At 31.8% G+C, this 18,293-nt stretch overlaps 4 protein-coding genes across 8 annotated transcripts; 3 read left to right on the top strand and 1 right to left on the bottom strand.

The window, feature by feature from the left end:
* The first annotated feature begins 136 nt into the window (after nucleotides 1-136).
* LOC122396737 lies at nucleotides 137-7,887 on the top strand. 3 transcript variants are annotated; one of them, XM_043395379.1, is made up of 12 exons: nucleotides 137-303; nucleotides 853-1,442; nucleotides 1,781-1,891; nucleotides 1,949-2,199; nucleotides 2,270-4,524; nucleotides 4,631-4,760; nucleotides 4,838-5,335; nucleotides 5,401-5,544; nucleotides 5,967-6,685; nucleotides 6,754-7,155; nucleotides 7,227-7,456; nucleotides 7,533-7,887. In XM_043395379.1, the coding sequence occupies exons 1-12, from the start codon at nucleotides 246-248 to the stop codon at nucleotides 7,746-7,748; spliced, it is 5,604 nt and encodes a 1,867-aa protein (XP_043251314.1). In that variant the 5' UTR covers nucleotides 137-245; the 3' UTR covers nucleotides 7,749-7,887. The 3 variants fall into 3 exon arrangements, with proteins under 3 accessions (XP_043251314.1, XP_043251313.1, XP_043251312.1); XM_043395378.1 differs by having other exon boundaries at nucleotides 5,964-6,685; XM_043395377.1 differs by having other exon boundaries at nucleotides 5,952-6,685.
* A 1,448-nt stretch (nucleotides 7,888-9,335) lies between these two features.
* On the top strand, nucleotides 9,336-10,318 carry LOC122396845 (E3 ubiquitin-protein ligase RNF4-like). 2 transcript variants are annotated; one of them, XM_043395548.1, is made up of 3 exons: nucleotides 9,336-9,434; nucleotides 9,619-9,849; nucleotides 9,934-10,318. In XM_043395548.1, exons 2-3 carry the CDS (start codon nucleotides 9,674-9,676, stop codon nucleotides 10,223-10,225), a joined length of 468 nt encoding a protein of 155 aa, XP_043251483.1. In that variant the 5' UTR covers nucleotides 9,336-9,434; nucleotides 9,619-9,673; the 3' UTR covers nucleotides 10,226-10,318. The 2 variants fall into 2 exon arrangements, with proteins under 2 accessions (XP_043251483.1, XP_043251484.1); XM_043395549.1 differs by lacking the exon at nucleotides 9,336-9,434 and adding an exon at nucleotides 9,445-9,526.
* A 634-nt stretch (nucleotides 10,319-10,952) lies between these two features.
* LOC122397046 (U6 snRNA-associated Sm-like protein LSm4) lies at nucleotides 10,953-12,521 on the top strand. The gene is made up of 5 exons (XM_043395867.1): nucleotides 10,953-11,130; nucleotides 11,218-11,259; nucleotides 11,351-11,449; nucleotides 11,531-11,708; nucleotides 11,777-12,521. The coding sequence occupies exons 1-5, from the start codon at nucleotides 11,128-11,130 to the stop codon at nucleotides 11,863-11,865; spliced, it is 411 nt and encodes a 136-aa protein (XP_043251802.1). The 5' UTR covers nucleotides 10,953-11,127; the 3' UTR covers nucleotides 11,866-12,521.
* A 108-nt stretch (nucleotides 12,522-12,629) lies between these two features.
* LOC122397045 (ATP-dependent RNA helicase WM6) lies at nucleotides 12,630-17,911 on the bottom strand. Of its 2 annotated transcripts, none has more exons than XM_043395864.1 (11): nucleotides 17,852-17,911; nucleotides 16,729-16,960; nucleotides 16,143-16,363; nucleotides 15,751-15,934; nucleotides 15,555-15,673; nucleotides 13,799-13,930; nucleotides 13,537-13,683; nucleotides 13,324-13,461; nucleotides 13,091-13,208; nucleotides 12,962-13,019; nucleotides 12,630-12,894 (listed from the first exon to the last, which is right to left on the bottom strand). In XM_043395864.1, the coding sequence occupies exons 2-10, from the start codon at nucleotides 16,928-16,930 to the stop codon at nucleotides 13,006-13,008; spliced, it is 1,275 nt and encodes a 424-aa protein (XP_043251799.1). In that variant the 5' UTR covers nucleotides 16,931-16,960; nucleotides 17,852-17,911; the 3' UTR covers nucleotides 12,630-12,894; nucleotides 12,962-13,005. The 2 variants fall into 2 exon arrangements, with proteins under 2 accessions (XP_043251799.1, XP_043251800.1); XM_043395865.1 differs by lacking the exon at nucleotides 17,852-17,911 and adding an exon at nucleotides 17,655-17,749.
* Between the last annotated feature and the right edge of the window lie 382 nt (nucleotides 17,912-18,293).

Below are 18,293 nucleotides of genomic sequence, written 5' to 3'. Positions count from 1 at the left end.
TAAAACTGAAATAACGCCATCTAGTATTTAATCCGCGTGATAACTAGAAGCTTGCGATGAAAAAGAAGGGGAAATGTTTGGCGTGTCGTATTCCCCTCAAACGGAACGAATTAATGGACCTCTGTGTACATACAGTTATTGTTGAATCAAGTATTTAATAGTTATCGACAGGGCGAGCTGGAAATTAGGACGATCGAGGACGAGCAAAGTCTTTAGTATTTTGTGATCCAATACATGATCGGGTCATGGCGTATGTTAATGTTGCTGAATGGAAGACTGATCAAGTGTGCGAATGGTTAAAAGGTGCGAAAAATCGAGTTTCTTATCGAGTTAGTGTATCTTTTATTCTATCTAAAGAAACGAGTGACTATTGTTATTTATACATCATTGTAATTTGCCTGTGAAAATGCACTTGCTATATACGCCCGTGCCTCTCTTTTCTCCCCTCTTTCCTTTTAATCAGTCACTTTATTACATGTGAAAAACAGCGTTGATTCGTTTAATCGTACGTTGCAAGTGTGTAATTCACTGATGATGTGTTCGCCTTGAAAAGAAAATGTTGAACCGCGAAAATTTCTTGTAAGTGCAAGTAATCATTTCATTCATTTTTGCAATTACTTGATTTAACGATATTTATCATGAACGTTGTTTACGTGTATTTTTTTTTTATTGTAATTGATACACTCTTTGATGATCTTATTCACTACATTGTACATGATGTAGGAAAGAAAATCTGGACTTACTATTTTGAGAATAAATTATACTATTAATTATGTTAGATACAAGATACCTTAATACTATTAATTATTTTCTATGGTAATAAGATTTCTTGAGCGAATATTATTTTTATAGGATTGGATAATTCTGTACTACCTTATGTACATAGTTTCACAAATCATAGTGTTAGTGGACAACAATTATTGAGTCTAAGACCAGAAGATTTAGAACACCTTGGAGTAATAAAGCTTGGCCATCAGGAGATCATTCTTGAAGCTGTAGAATATTTAAGAAATTTTCATTATGAGCTCGATCGTGAAAATTTGCAACTCCTGGCATTGCGTTTATCTTGTCAAGCGCATAGTTTGCAAAATGAACTGTCCCGTCAGACGGACTCCAAACCTGTTACTACTCAAACATTATCCGATGTAGCATCGGTTATAACAGCTGTGAAGCCATTAGTAAGATGGCTCGATCGTCCTCCATTCAGTGGACAATTAGAATATAATGATAAAAAAGCTGATCTAATGAAACTAGCTTTAGAAATGGCCACATGTGCGCAAAGAGATAGATTTGCAGAGAAACCAATAGAAGAAATCAGAACAATTTGTGGTCAATTAGCAAAACTGGCAGATTATATAATACAGGATATTACTGATCCTATGATATTGCAGCCTGCTAGTTTAGATTTGGCTACTTTAAAAAAGAAACCTGGAGATGACTTAGTAAGTTTTAAAATAATTTTAATTATTTCTCTTAAAATCAAATAATTTCTTTCATGTTGGTTTTAAATAAATCTTTAATGTATTCAATGTATACAGTAAATTTAACATAAACTGTATGATATAGTTTGGAATGAATATAGAAGAAATTATCTGCTACATCCTTTGTAGATAAAACTGCTATCATTGATTCAACACAACTTTAACTTCCTGTTCAGATAATAGTTTAGTAGTATAGAGAGTGAGATATTTAAAACAATGTGCTTGAGTAATTCATTTAATTTTAGCGATTGTCAGTTATATATCACAAAATTGAAAATGTTAAATATTATTTTTTGCAGGGATTTTACATTTTGCCATCTTTCCACGGAGCTCATCAAATTGCTGAAATTAAATTTGGATCAGCTGCTCATCAATGTGGTAAAATGGAAGAAGGAGATGAAATTGTTCAGGTAATTTATCTTTTCTACTTGATATTTACATGTTAATAATTCGAATGAACTTTTCAGGTAAATTATCAGACTGTGGTTGGTTGGGAACGAAAAAATCTTTTGGAATTATTTCGTGAAAGTCCAGCTGAAGTATTATTAACTTTAAAGCGTAGACCAAGGCACACAAAAGTCTATGGTCAGATTTATATAAAACCATATCGACTTCCCAGTAATAAAAAAACATCATACACGACGCGATGGCAACATAATTTACCATCACCAAGACCAGAATTATTGACCATACCAGATTTCACAATGCCATTACCAAGGTATAATATATATATCTTATTCTATAGCAAAATTAAAAAATTGTGTAATATTAAATCTAAATTTGTTTAGGCACATGCCAAAGAATCCGAGTCCGGAACCTGCAAGTATTTTAGATACTGTCAATATATTAGACACAATGATCATAGATAGTAGCGACTCGGATAGCGAAACGGAACCCCCTTTATCAATTCGATTGTATTCGACGAAGCCAAGAAATTCAGTTCAAAGACGAGCTACTATAACTGGTGCTAGTCCTACTACTAAACATAGAATCGATATCGAACAATTTTGGAAAGAATTGAAAGAGGAACATAGTACAACTCAATTACGCGACAAAGCGGCATCTTGCGCTCACGGCCTAGATAATGTACCTTCAAATTTACGATCACAAACGTGCTTAAGTATAGAACAAAGTAAAAGAAAGAAAAAGCCTGACGGGCAAGTTGATGACAAAAAGCTACAGTTCCAAGAGAAATCTGTTAAATCTGATGTTCCTCGGATAGATAATACAATTAACGTAATATACGAAGCAAAAGATGAATGCAAGACTATTCAAAATTGCGAGGAAACTTTAACTATTAGTAATACAAGTAATCCCAGCCAGATTCCTCAAGCATCTATTAATGTTACCAATAATAATAATTTGAGTGATACAAGTGTGCCTTTAGATGAGTGCAACAATTTTATTAGAGATAGGCATAGTAATAGTAAGAATATACTAAGCGGTAAAGAATCTAGTATATGTAATGTTAAAGAACGCGGGAAATTGGATAAAAGTTACAGTACACCGGCATACGATTTAATGGATACTGACAATGTAGAAGACAGGAAACAGAAATTATTTTGTACATTAGAATCATCTACAAATAACGTAAGCAATGTATCTGCAACTAAGACTGATATTCAACTAGTTTCTACAAATTTGGGAGATCAACAAAAGTTACGAAATATTGGTGATAAAAAGCAAAGTACTCGTGCGAGCCTTGATACCAATGTTCAAAACGTTACTGGTATCGACACGCATATTGTGCAGAATAATGACGAACAATACGCTGAAAAATCTCAATACTTGGACTCGCATAAAACATTTACGTGTAAGGCAACCGATGTAAGTCATGGAAGCAGTATAAAAAGTAACCAAAGCAATAACGAATGTATTATCTCTGATGTAAATAAATATGACAAGAAAAATGTAACGAATAATTCAAACGCCGAATTAGAAAGCGTATCAAAGGCGGCGTTTAGCGTTAAAAACTTTACAAGTAATTCAAGTTCAAGCTACGAAGTAAACGAAGATAAAGTAGAATCAAGAAACAATTATGCGCAGAACAATAGCGAAAGCAATCCGGGTCTGACTAAATTCGGTAAAATTTTCCAAACGTTTAATTGTGCCTCGATAGAACATACAAAATTAATGGAAAAAAAATCTCCCGCTGCATCGATCAAAGAAACAATACAAATTCAGGAGCCAGCATGGTCAAATTGTGATTTGATTTCTACCGAAGATGATACACGGACTGTTACTCGGAGCATTCCTCAAATTCAGATTTGTCAAAAAGCGCAAACTGATAACATAAAAACTGAAGGTTCAATTGATCAAGGAAATATGATACAGCCTTGCAAATACGTAGAGCAAACGAAAATTGAATCTAATAAGAAGCTAGAATCTAAATCTCATTTAATACCTCCAGATCCTCCTCCACGTAAATATTATTCGAAATTAACGAGTTCACCTTTGGACAACGCTTCGAAAGTTTTTGAAGATCAAGATAAACATTATGCATCTCAAAGACCTAATGTTAGAAGAGATTTGAAAAAACCAGAATATTGCATGGAGAATTACATAAAAAGTAACTTGAATCTTCAAGAGAAACAAGATTATTTCGATGTTTGTAATAGCTTTACAGAAAAACCAACAGAATTTATTGACGAAATAAATACTTTAGGTAACGAATGCAGACCTAGTTTAAACGTGGATTCTTTGTACAGAGAGTACACTGATAAGCAAGTGAAAGAAGACAAGTCTATCTGTGATAAGTACGAACCTTTTGCTGAAAAGTTCGGTCACGCTAGTTCAGGAACAGAATGCCATAATCCTGAATCTTGTTTTCAAAATATGGATTCTCCGGATGGTTCATGCTCTTCAAAGCAGTTTCAATCCCTGGAACATAAATCGAAAGTTTATGAAAAGGAGAAAAATTTGGAAAAGGGAGTAGTTAATAAGGCTATGATGGTAGCCAGAAGTATTGGGCTGCATGGAAGCTTAAGCAAATCTTCCAGTAGTAGTCCCAGAAGTAGCAGAAAACGAAGCATATTATTTGCAAGTAAGAAATTAATATAAAAACCATTTATCGATTCATAATGAAAATTTTAATTAAATTAAACTCTTTGAATTTAATAATATTCATTGTTGTGCTTCTTCTTTATTAGGAAAAAGGAATATTTCTGTTAAAGATATAGGTACAGGCGATTTAGAAAGTTGGTTAACATATCGTACAAGAGGTGCAGGTGGTGCTTGGGCTAAAGCTTGGTTTATTTTGAAATGTTCCTCTTTATACAGGTTTGTTGATTAAATTTTGGCATTCTATTTTATATTATTACAAATATATATATATTTGATTGTGTTTATAAATATAGGTTTAAAACTCAAACCAGCATGAAGGCAGATTGTCTCATAGCTTTAACAGGATTTACCGTGTCACGAGCTGCTGAAGTAAAATCGAGAAAATATGCGTTCAAGGTTTATCATACAGGAACAGTATTTTATTTCTCGGCGGATACAGAGGATTCTCTTACTCTGTGGCTAGATGCAATCAATAAAGCAACTTTAGGCGCGGATGGTCACAGTCGAAATAGCGCTCTTTTTAGCGAAACGGACGAGAGCGATGGCGAACAAAAAACTAAACTTAAGAACGCTTATACCGCAGAATATAAACCAAATCTGGAGAAATCGTTTGGATCGTTAAAGAAAATTGTTCGCAAAGATTCTACCGGATATAAAGATCATGAAATTAGTGGTGCCAGTTTAGACAGAAAATACTTGAAATTTCTTGGTACACGAAATCACAATGTACCTGTTCCAACTGCACAATTTCGAAGTTACAGAAGAGTACTTCCCACAACAATACCCAACAAGTAAATCTATTTAATAAAAAATATTTTGCTTAAAATAAAGTTATAATGTTAATTCTCCTTTTCAGGAAGCAAGACTCTGTCCCAAATTCACCAGACTTACAAATGACAATCGCGGGAAGTACATTCTATGGATTATGTGCATCTCAGAGTACTACTGATATGTCAAATAGTTCTCAAGATATGGGTGATTACAGACGTACAACAGACAGGTAATAATCCATATTGCATGTTGTAAAATTAACGCCATTCTTGTTGCTTTGTATATTTCGTATTTAATTTAAAAAAATTTTGTTAAATTTGAGATACAGTCATACTATTTCCTTTATAATGGTAACATATTTTTAATTTCAAAAAATCATTTAAAAAAAACTGATAAGTATTATTATACTTCTCATTGCATAATAAAATAACTTACACTAAATATCGATTAAATTTATTTTATATGTTTATATCTTGTGCATGTCTTTCCTTATTTTAATTATTTTCCTGTTCTCTATCCTTGATTGGTTTGTAAATAATATTTACTATCGAATTTATCATTATTGGTTTTTTAATGGAACATTGGTTTTTTTATCTTATTGTGTATAGAAACTAGTGAAACAATATTTTAATATAGGTGTCTTAATAGCAGAATTAGAAGGCCCGATGAACTACAAGGTTTTATTACATTAGAAGAATTTATGTTATCTCAACAAGAAGATCGCGGACAAATAACAAGAAATAGGTCTGTATCACCAAGGATGACACCTTTAACTAGCGATCATGTCCTCGTTCAACATAGAAATTTTCATGATAACGGGACAGTTAATGAACAAACCAAAATTGCTACCGAAACATACACCAATAATGACGTTATGCATGGTCGAAATAAAAATAACGGGGAAGTAATAAATAATAGCGCATCGTATGGATACGCGCGACACATGGATAACTTGCATACAACGAGACAATTAAGCGGAGATTTCGATTTCGAAAGAAATGAAAATAAGGGCGAATCGTCAAAGCTTTCAATTCACAAAAGGTCGAATGAACTTAGTTGCGTTCATAAGAAAAATGCATTGGATGGATTAAGTTCTCCACAAGCAAAACCATGCGATTCGATTAATTTCAAGAATGTTACGCATGAACAAAAGCAACCAACTTCCTCGTATCATAATAAATCAGATACTGCTGAGAAGTTTGATAAACAAACAAGTACAGTTTGCGAATATAATACCAATGCTTGTACACATCAAGCACAATCTTCGAATCATGAAATCTCTAGATCATACGATTATTATTCAGGGAGGAATATCGGTAATTTAGTGGAAGATATTAAATCAGTTCCAAAACGACTGATACGCAACGATGGTAATTTTTATATTAAAACGTTATGTCTATAAAATATACAAAAGGCTTAAATTGTTTTAACTTTTTAGGTTGTTCCGGATCTAGCAATGATCTTACATATCATGCTTCTTATGAAACTCTACAACGCGCAAAAAAAGATGCGAACATAAGTCGTAAAGGAAGTTTCAACTTAACAGGCCGTCGTGATCATACTTCGTCGGATAAGCATTGGTTAGATTCTTTACGACGAAGCGATAAAAAGGATATCGATTACGATAAAACTCGTCTAAAAAATGTAGCACAGTACCAACCACCGCCTATACCAACTTCACCATTTGAACAAGAGGGAATGACAGCTGCATTTGAGATGCATTTAGACAAAGGTGAACAGGTTCAAAAGCCAAGTCGCTTGAGAAATTTATTTGGCAATAAAAGTCAACAAAAACCTTGCACGCTCGATCTGCCTAAGGAAACGCAAAAAACATTGCTAGGTAAAAAAAATTTTTTCATTTTATATTACAGTTTGTATTTTCTAATAATTTTGTTCGCATTATTTTCACAGGATCGCCAAGATTACATAGAGCATTGTTTCGAGAGAAATGTTATAACCAGTCACGCTTACCAAGCCGATCAAATAGCCAAAGTCCTGGTGATAGTGGAATCAGTCAATCCGTTAGTTCCTTCAGTGGAAATAGTCCACAAACGCTTAGTCAAAGTTTTAGTTCGGTTAGCTCCGTTAGTGATTGGAGTCCAGATACACCATCACCATGTACCCCAAACCTGACAACAAAAGTATGTATCTGAGTGATATAGAAGTTTTAAAATATTGTATCAAACGTTTACTACAGCATGGCAACTTTATTTGTAGAGTGGTGCAGGTCATTCCTTATGTCAGAAAGGATTTACCAACACAGGTAGACATTCGTTAAACCCGCCAACATTACCCTACATACCACCACCGACATCACCACCACCTGATTACCCCGGTCTTGAATATCCACCAGTATTTGAACCTGGTACTTACTCTCTATTGGATGCTTCATTACTGCGTAATCGTAATAAAAATAATCGTGACACTCATTAACCAATGACGCGTGTCATTGATCTACATATAATAGCCAAAGATAATTTCTTTCATTATTCATTAATCTAACCAGGTATTTTATATGAGAAATCTAAGAGTTTACTAGTATTTTTCTATAAGTATTCAAATTTAACCGTCCATTTTAGAACCATTTGACTGTTATCAAAATCTTTTTGTATAAATTAAAATTGTAAACTATCCACTCAGAATGATATGATTGATATGTAACATATGTTAGCTGAGTGGACGACTGAAATCAATATCATATCATTGCCTTTGTAAGTATACTACAAACACCATTTGTATCTAATTTGAAAGGAGTTCCATTTTGTTATTATCATTACATGTAATTATTGTTACTATAAATGACTAAATTGAAGACATTTTATTGTATTTTTGAAAATATTTCTAGAAAGTATTATGTAAATTAAACAATTTATTGTATATGAATTATGTAATCCTATATTAATCAGTTAAGGACGTACGTTTACATATAGAATGTTATAAGTCTATTCTCTTTTTACATAAAAGGCTACCAGAAGACTATAATAATATATTACTTGAAGAAAAAGATTATAAAAAGTTAAAATATATTAGACCAGCTAGAAGGCATAACCTATTTACGATATCAGGTTAAAAATTTATTCATGTATCTAAGAGTACCTTCAAACACTTATTTCTATTTTAATCCTAACATGGAAATTAGCTAATAAATAATTTCAAATACAGAAAATGGAAGTGCTCTTGATAATTAGTAAAAGGGTGTTGCATAATAAATTTTTTCAAGTATTTTTAATACATATCATACTTACACATACATTTATACATGATGCAATTACGTGTAAAGTGCCTACATATGTTTTTTTATATAATTTTTGTATATAATTACGTTTATATATTAACAATCAACATAATTTGAAGCGCATGATTTTTATTCTAATTTATGCTCAAGAAATTTTTTAGAAGTATTATAAAACTAAATAGCATTGAAATTATCAATTGTGTATTTTCTGTACTTTTATAGCAGTTTGTAATTATTATATATGTTATAAAATGTTTAATTTATTAAAACGAACGTTTGCAACTTAGTAATCAGATGATATTAAATGAGTTGTTCAAACATAACATTAAACAAAGTACTTTACTGAATTTCATTACATTTAATATACATATCATCTTTATTGTAACGTTATTAATTATTGTTTTAATGTATTTATCGTAACGTTTTGAGAAGCGATCAGCGGCAGCAATGGATTGGACCGTATTCAAGATTGCCGGCATAACTTTGTAACTAAATTTTGAATTTTCAAATACTTTATAGATATTCGAATACATACCATGAATAAACTTTCAATATTACTATTCCGTTGATTGAACATAACACTGATCCTCTAAAGCGGAGAAAATTAAACATACAATTTCCTTTCGTAAGAAAATCATTTCAATATTCTTACTACATACTTATTCACTGAAGGAGTCTTTTCTACAACTCGAAATCTAGTGACAATCGAAACATTTAATAAAATTAGTTTCTGTTTAAATATTAGAACATAACAAAAATTTGCTTTCTTCGCTAAAGAGATTTAGGATCAATGAGAATCTGTTGTTGTCACGTGATTTTATTTAAACGGTTAAATTAAACCGACTCGTTTGTTTCGCTGAATAACGTATAGTACGATTCAGTTGGTAAGAAATAGTTTCTACTTAAATTTTAATAATTGTGATCATTAACGTCGTAAACTAGATATTGTTTAAATATTTACGTATATAGTATAGAAGTACGATAAAGGATTAAATTGATATTAAATAATTATGAAGTGAATTAATATATATCGGTAATTTTCTAACCTTTCGATAATTTCAATCGTAGACATCATAGTCACAGACATTGTAAATAAAGACGTACAAAGGATTTCGATAAAAATATGGCAGATCCAGTCGATTATATTGATTTAACGGTAGATTCGCCAGGAAATAAATTCTTACTAAAATCACGAACGAGAAATACTGAAAATGTATCTGTCAATATTGCAGTAACAAAAAGGCGACGAAAGCGTAATTTATCTAACCAACCAGAACTACAGCTTCACGATTCTGTCATGTGCGTATTACTTTGCTATTTGTATAAAATTATTTTATCAATCTTAAACAAATTTACGTAAAACTAATAGATTAAATTTTATAGAGAAATACCAGTTGAAGATACATCCACATCAAAGCAACCTATAAACACGGATCAAATTAATTCACCAAAGTATGGAATTTATTGTGGCAATGACTATACTCCAGAAAGTTTAATTCCACTATTATGCCCAATATGTTATGAATATTATTCTTCTAAAATAAGGCCCATATCTACTCGTTGCGGGCATGTATTTTGTACACAATGTTTAGAACAAGCATTACGTAATTTAAAAAAATGTCCAACATGTAAAACAGCTGTTAAATTCAACCAGTGTACCCGTTTACATTTATAATTTATATATTTTTTACTTATTATATGTACAACATTTCAACATTGTGACTTTGCTCTCTTTTTCTCTTTCTTTTTGTATATACAACAATATTATTACAACACAATTTCATTTTACACCATATACATAAGTTATAAATTACTATAAATCATTGTAATAGTCAAAAAGTAAAAGTAATATTTTTATGCTGAATAATATGTATCATGTTGTGCAAAGTTTACTATTTTAAATGAACATGACTTTTATGATAAATTGTCACATTTTGAAATACTTATTATATTCCTTTATTTAAACTTATTTTAATATACTCTGTTTCAAAGCATGATCAATGTTTACATTTTTATTTCTACCTTGTAGCAGTGTCCTCCCCAATGTGTTTCACCTAACGGAAAATAATTTAGTGTTTTGTGTCTAAAAGAGACAAATTTTCACATTAATATAATCATATGCTTTAAGTAAATTTTTATTTCATATAATTAAAATTAAAAAATGTTTAAAAAGAAGGAAAATAAGGTGACATATTTTTTTGGTGGCACTGCAATAGGAATTTGAAAAATTAATTTCAAATACATCAACAGTAGAAATTCAAAGTATTGGTAAGTTTCTTTTATGATTTTGTAGCAAATGAGAAAAGGTATATACACACACACCTAACCTGGCGTAATATGTGATTCGCATGATAGGATATGTCGGCTTTTCCCACCATTCCGTTAAACGCTAAAGAAATTTGTCGTTACTAGTGACGCCGTCGATGCACTCAATTATGACAAATCTGGCCACACTGTTCTGGCCTGCGCAGTTTGGTGACATTGGCTGTTGGATACCCTGGTTATAGAAGTTTCTTCAAAGCGTTTGTTTTGATGTGCTTGTCGGTGTTTGAATAAACGCGATATTGATACAAAAAAATGGTATATTTAGAAGTTATTATATAAAAAAACAAGTTATTAAAATATCATTAATTCTACATCTCAAAAGCATAATGTTTTATATTTTAGTTACCTTTATCGTTATTAAGAACAGCACAAAATCATCCTATGGTACGTATTGAAATGTTAAAAAAAAGGATATATCTTACATTTCATTTAATAGGTACATATTAATTGAATAATTTAATGCAATATTTCATAGCTTGTCGAGCTCAAAAATGGCGAAACGTACAATGGACATTTAGTTAGCTGTGATAGTTGGATGAATATAAATCTTAGAGAGGTTATATGCACGTCCAGGGTATAGTAATAACATTTTAAAATTAACGTTTTATTTATCGGTATAAATAACTTTTACTTACATTATTAATGTGCCATTTAGGATGGCGATAAATTTTGGAGAATGCCAGAATGTTACATTCGAGGTAGTACAATTAAATATTTAAGAATACCTGACGAAGTTATAGACATGGTAAAGGAAGATGTGCAAATGAAATCAAGGGGCCGAGGTGAAATGAAAGGAAGAGGACAAGGCCAAAGGGGACGCGGTAGTGGAAGAGGTACGACAGCATGATTATATGTTTGCCTATTCTTAAATGAAAATAAATATCTGTATTATCTTCTACAGGTACCTTTGGTCGTGGAGGAAGAGGTCCTGCGCCTCTTGGTCGTGGCGGTGCTAACCAGGGGTTTCTATATCCACAAAATTGGATATAGAACAAATTTCAAAATAAACCAAGGATCGAATAAAATTATATTTGCGTTAACATTTTAGTCCAATACAATTGTTTCTTGATCTTTTTTTATATCTTACTTTTTAAGGTTTTCACTTATAGTTTTAAGACAGAAATTTGAAAAATAATGTAAAATATAACAATACTTATTGCGTACTACAATGTTATTTTTTCAACTTAACAATTTAGTATTATAGTTATGTGATTATATACTGTTTGTCCGCGAAAAGTTCTAGTTCACAGTCCTCGACCAATAACGATAACGCATGCAATGAAAGTGAACCTAACCTTATTGCAGATGAGCTGCATAAATGTACCATAGAGAGATGACTTGTTGGCTAGGCACCGACAAATTGAACAGCACAAGGTCAAGGAGAGTAGGTTTTCGCGTCGCTTAATTCCCACGAGAAAACACTGGAGATATATCTTTGTTCTATTCATTAGTATTCTGAGCGAACGATTACGCCATGTCGTTCACGTCTATCGTCACGCGATTGTGTTGCGAGCGACTCAGCCAATGACAATGCGTGTAAGAACAGGCGTCGTTACTACGCTACGGCCAATCGGCGTGCCTAGTTAAAACTCGTCTCTCTTATGATATTACGATGAGTAAGTAGAGACTACGTGAAAATTAAAGCATATACCTACTGCGAGCGATCGATTACAATGAAATAAAAATTTAAAAAATAATAAACAATTATAAAAAAGAGAAATATTTATTGCATTTACACGAAACAGAGGACATAGAATGTACTCTCTTAAATTTATTATACAAAATTCTTACTCGCTAATCGTGGAATAAAATTTAAATAGTACTATACAGTGATAACATGAATTATTTATTGTAGCTTTAAGAGAATAATAATTCGGCTATTATAATTCTAGTGCATTAATTATTCTCAAAGTTTGATGGATGAATGAAAAAGAAATTGTAAATAGATACAAAATATGACTATGCTCTCAACGTAGGTGCACAATAAGTGTTATTGTATGGTGATTCGATTTCCATGAACTGCAATCAATAGAATATGTACATATTAAAGAGGCTACAAAAGAATTTGCAAATTAATAATATTTACCTTAATCTAATTTCCAAGTTTATATTTTGGAAATGGATTTCTATTTATCGTCCTTCAACTATAATGAAAAAAAAATTAATTAATTGATAAGAAATTTTTTTTAAAAATAATACGCATAGTAAAACTTACTGTATGAAGCCAAATCTATTTCATCTGGTAATTCTGTAATATTAACATCAAATCTTTCCTGGACATCATTCAGTATTTTGGCATCACTTTCGTCACTTACTAATGTAATTGCAAGACCCTGCAAATATTAAAATATTGATAAATTAACTCTTTTATTACTAAAGATGGCGCCATAAAAATCATTTTGAAATACTTTTAAGATATTGATCATAAAATACGTGAAATTGACTAACCTTAGTACCGAAACGGCCAGCCCTGGCTACTCGATGGAGGTACGTATCAGAATCTTCTGGCATATCGTAATTAAATACTATGTTTACACGTTCAATATCCATGCCACGGCCAAACAAATTTGTAGCTACAAGTATACGCTAAAAATAATACATTATTATTTGTACATGATTAATTTAATATGTCCAATAAAACAAAACCTTTGACTTTATTACCTTTTGAAAATCTTTGAATTGTTGATATCTTGATAATCGTTCTTCTTGGGTCATGCCTCTATGTATCCCGATAGCAGGGAAATTTTGTTCGGTTAGAAGTTGTGCCAAAGCCATACACCTTTGTACAGATTTCACGAAGATAACAACCTATAATAATAATAATAATAATGATGCGAGACGAACAAAAATTACGATGATTTAAATATAAGAATTTTTCAATAAGTGGTATAAATAATTTGACCGATCCCTATAATGGACAAACCTGGTTGAATTCAAGAACATCAAGTAATTCAAATAGCTTCTTATTCTTTTCATTCTCCTTAAGTTTGACATAATGCTGTTGTAGACCATGCAATGTGAGTTTCGCTTCATCATCCACATAGACTTCCATGGGCTACGCAAAGAATGTTTTTTACAAGATTACCTAATTTACCCTAACAATTATCACACCTTGATAATTTTTAGACTCTAATACTTTTTGTGTTTTAATATGTTAAAATTAAAATTTCAATCGTTACTGAAGTTGAAAATAAAGAAAAAAATTAATAAGTGCAATTCATTGTTGGACCAAATGAAATAATTAAAAAAAGAAAAAAAGAAAAGAAACAAAAAAATATATATTTTTGAGACATGAAATAATAAACGATAAATTAAAGAATAGAACAAATGATGCGAAGATGCAGAGTATTTTATGCATGTCCCAATTTCTCCCGCTTCCTTGATGACAATATCATGTCAATTACTATAAAAGAAAATTGTATTATACGATTTGGAAAACTTTTTGTACGACGTCTCATTTTTGCAATTATTTGTCGATCGGATTAGTCATACTGGTTACATACGGTCCGGCGACTTCCATCTCTGGGTAGTGCCAACAACGAAAACTCAGCTGTCACCCCAACAGAACTAAGATGGCGCACCCATGAATGTTCTCTTTCACACATCCGCTGGCCACTCGATGCCAAACCTCTTCTCCCGAATTCTGGTACATTCAGAACGTGCCCAGAATTGGTCTCGAATATTCTTGGTATGCTCGTATATCACAAAATTTTACGGCCTCTGAGATTTTCTAACATCGCGACTTAATTAGCTCATGATTCGTGATACACAAACTGATTTATGCTTTGTTTTCACATACAGATTGACACGTTTTAATTATGTATAACACTTCCATTGTTGTCCAATTTTCACTCCTACTAATAGATTACCAACCTCCACTAGCCTTTTGCAAAATATCAAAATGTGTTGTTTCAATTACAATTACACGAACGCGAATAAATTAGACATTATGCTACGTAATTGCAACAATACTGTCAAAACTGCTCAATCTCCTAGCTAACCCCAGTTTCCCATATATCCTCTTGCATCTTCTTTCTTGCGCTCTTCTGTCTTCAGGTTGTCTTGAGGTCTTCTTAGCCCCCCACCCAAATGAAAAATGTTTCCAATGCTGCCCTAACTCGTTTAAAAATCTACCCCTCCCTTTACACCTGCCTCGATCATTACCCGTACAATGTACAAATTTTGTTCCACCCGTCCCATCCCGACAGACAATGTTTCCAAACATTTGCGTAATGTTGAATGTAATCATTTTTAACAGTCAATTTCAATATGCGGCCGACAATTAAAGTACTTTTAACATTGAAGACCGGAACTAAATGAAATTTTTTTAAAGCATCGCCGTCATCTTGATTAATTCGAGTACCGACATTAAACGAAGGTTTTCATTCCCTTTATGAGCAGATATCGCCATCCGATAAATGGACGGACACTTTGGAGCAGTAGCTCTTTACATTCAATTTGTGGAATTTGATATTCAATCAAAATCCAAAGACATTGAGGGACTTTTCGTTATTGAATTCTGTATCACTTCTTCAAAGTGTTGTCTAACTAGCCTAACCCGCGGGTGCGCCGTCAACAATATTTATAGTATGGTCTGAGCTTTGTCCTGGGTATGAATACAGGGCCAACGAAGTAGGAGCAATCGAAGATCGAAGTGAAGAGGAAGATTGGTTAATTACATCTTGCATAAATTTTTTGCAGACAGGACGTATCTCCTTGGATAACGTAGCGCTGAACATCATGACTTGCTTGCCGTGTGGAGTGTTTCTAAATATTTCCTGCACATCCCTACGCATGTCTGGAAACAAATGTTTGAAAATAGAATTCGCGTTCAAGAAAATTCATAAACATATAAGTACTTGTATTTATAGCTACCTAGTAATTCAAGCATTTTATCGCACTCGTCGAGTATAAAATGTTTCAGGTGCTTCAGGTTTAATTTTTTATTCCGTACAAGAGCAAGAATACGACCAGGCGTGCCCACAACGATATGAGGACATGTGTTTTTCAGAACTTCTTCATCTTTCTGAATTGGCAAGCCACCGAAAAAGACTCCAACCTAGAATTTCAATACACAATTTATTATTAAATAAAAAGCATCATTTTTACGTAAATTTAAATTAATTATTAATACAAGAATCTTCGTCAGAGGTGGGGTTAGTGGTAATAACGAAAGTCATCATACTTGGCTATGACAAAATGTATCATCATTTGAAGATTCTCTAACGCTAATTTCATTAAAATACATCAAAATAAATAAAGCTTACCTTCACATGAGGCATGTACTTGCTAAATCTTTCATATTCTTTACTAATTTGAAAAGCAAGTTCTCGCGTGTGACACATGACAAGAACGTAAACTTGGTTTTCCGTTAATTCTAATTGTTGTAGAGTCGCTAACACAAATACAGCTGTTTTCCCCATACCAGACTTTGCTTGACATAATATATCCATGCCAAGCACTGCTTGAGGAATACATTCATGTTGTACTGTAAATAATATTTATAGAAAATTAGGTACACGCTCGATATATGGATCAAATATTCAACAATAACGAAGACTCAGCACATTGATACATATCATTCATAATAGAATCTGTTGTCCCTATCTAATATCATCATTTTATACATAAAAATATGTAATTACTCGATTTAGCAGACCAATTAGAGCAGTGATTACCAAACTCTTTGAACAGTGTCACTCTTCTTTGTTTCTTACCAAAAAAACTGTATACAATAAATACTTCATTTAACGCGATTAAACATTTTTTCAATTAAATCAAGAATTCATTAAAATAAGGTCTGTTAAATTGAGATTTTACTGTATTTTGTACTTGTATTATAAAGATAAGTACCTTCAGATGGATGCTCAAAACCACAGTCAACAATTGCACGTAATATTTCAGGTTTTAAAAGAAAATCTCTAAACCCACTACTGTGGATAGATACATATGTGCCTTTGACTTCTTTTTTGGAAGGTATATCTCCACTACCGTCAACTACTTGCTCAGTCTGTTCCTCATCTTCATAATCCAAAAGATCATCATTATCCGCCATGTTTATATGTATATATGTATTAAATTATTGCTGAAATTAAAAAATATAACATTACACATACAAAGAGAAATAATAATTCATACTTATAAGAACATTTATACAATTGTACCAAGCATCCATTCATGTTAAAACAGTAAAGTAATTTCTTTAAAATCATTGAATTATATCTCAGTTTTCTATTTCTCATATATTACCCACCCCATAATGTTAAAATAATATTCTATATTATTAAGAAATAATGTACATTTCTGTACATGTTTCTGCATACAACAAAAATTTATGTAGTTATTAATCAGGTAATTCTACAATGAAAACCTTTTCAATTCTTATTCAATTAAAATAAAAAAAATAATTTATATTCCAGAAGTACAATAATTTGTTAAAATATTTCAACATAAAACATTCGCACGAACAATAATTATTCTTATAGTGCATTTGTTATACATGGATACAAAAACCTCTTAAATGTCCTAAAATAAAATAAAATGTATGTATTTCGACGCGCTTGCCTACAACGATAACAATTTTTGTAGAAACTGTACACGTAACGTAACCGCCATTTTAGTAACGATGCTTAACGCTCGTCGATGGAAAGTGAACACTACGATATAATTTTAACTCCCATTTTCTACTACATGTTTCATCTATAATTATGTAACAAATATGTACATATAGATGCGTGTTCAATTATAATTCGTACAATAAATAAATGTTATATCTCTACCTGTAACACGTTTCAATAGATATCGCGCAAGACGAATATTTATGTATGGTATGATTTTCGCAACGTATCATAATTATTAACAAAACTAATAAGTGCTACCGAAACTTTAGAATATTTTTAATTTAATCAAATACATATTTCAAACAGATTGATATTCAACAGACAATTAAAAGTGGATTGCAAATGGACAAACTTACCTCTGAACAGATCTCCAACAAACTGACGCTCACTGCCACTGTAAACGGAACAATCGTAGGCCCCCTGCAACTATTTCCGGAAGACTAGTGGTGCCAACTACAAACTGATATTCTGAAAGAGCACATAATATACGTAGGTTTATATTAAAGTTATTACGAAAAATATACATATTTTCCTAATATGTAGGTAAACTAATTGTACATATTCGTTTACATATTGAAAAATCAAAATGCTAGTGTTATATAAATACATTAACAAGCCATACCTACTACTTGAGAATTCCCCATGTTTGCACAAGAAAAACCGGATGTAATAATTAAAATATTAACATCCTTGTTATAAACTGAAATCAATATCAAATTAATAGCTTTTATTTATCAACTACTTCAGTGAAAATTTAAATAAAACTTTTCATTGGTTATTGAAATATTTATTAAGAAT

Source organism: Colletes gigas, unplaced genomic scaffold (genome assembly GCF_013123115.1).
Source record: "Colletes gigas isolate AHSC1104 unplaced genomic scaffold, ASM1312311v1 Colletes_gigas_Sc00008, whole genome shotgun sequence".
In the NCBI taxonomy this organism is placed as follows: Eukaryota; Metazoa; Arthropoda; class Insecta; order Hymenoptera; family Colletidae; genus Colletes; species Colletes gigas.
This window is presented reverse-complemented; position numbering and strand designations above follow the sequence as displayed.

Coding starts and splice junctions, on each gene's coding strand:
- LOC122396737 (XM_043395377.1), top strand. CDS start 246: ATGGCGTATGTTAATGTTGCTGAATGGAAGACTGATCAAGTGTGCGAA. Junction 5,545..5,951: donor TACAGACGTACAACAGACAG/GTAATAATCCAT, acceptor ATTTTAATATAG/GTGTCTTAATAGCAGAATTA. Junction 6,686..6,753: donor ACGACTGATACGCAACGATG/GTAATTTTTATA, acceptor TTAACTTTTTAG/GTTGTTCCGGATCTAGCAAT.
- LOC122396845 (XM_043395548.1), top strand. CDS start 9,674: ATGGCAGATCCAGTCGATTATATTGATTTAACGGTAGATTCGCCAGGA. Junction 9,850..9,933: donor CAGCTTCACGATTCTGTCAT/GTGCGTATTACT, acceptor TAAATTTTATAG/AGAAATACCAGTTGAAGATA.
- LOC122397046 (XM_043395867.1), top strand. Junction 11,260..11,350: donor CAGCACAAAATCATCCTATG/GTACGTATTGAA, acceptor AATATTTCATAG/CTTGTCGAGCTCAAAAATGG. Junction 11,450..11,530: donor AGGTTATATGCACGTCCAGG/GTATAGTAATAA, acceptor TGTGCCATTTAG/GATGGCGATAAATTTTGGAG.
- LOC122397045 (XM_043395864.1), bottom strand. CDS start 16,930: ATGGCGGATAATGATGATCTTTTGGATTATGAAGATGAGGAACAGACT. Junction 15,674..15,750: donor TAAAATGCTTGAATTACTAG/GTAGCTATAAAT, acceptor ATTTGTTTCCAG/ACATGCGTAGGGATGTGCAG. Junction 13,462..13,536: donor AATTCAAAGATTTTCAAAAG/GTAATAAAGTCA, acceptor TATTATTTTTAG/CGTATACTTGTAGCTACAAA.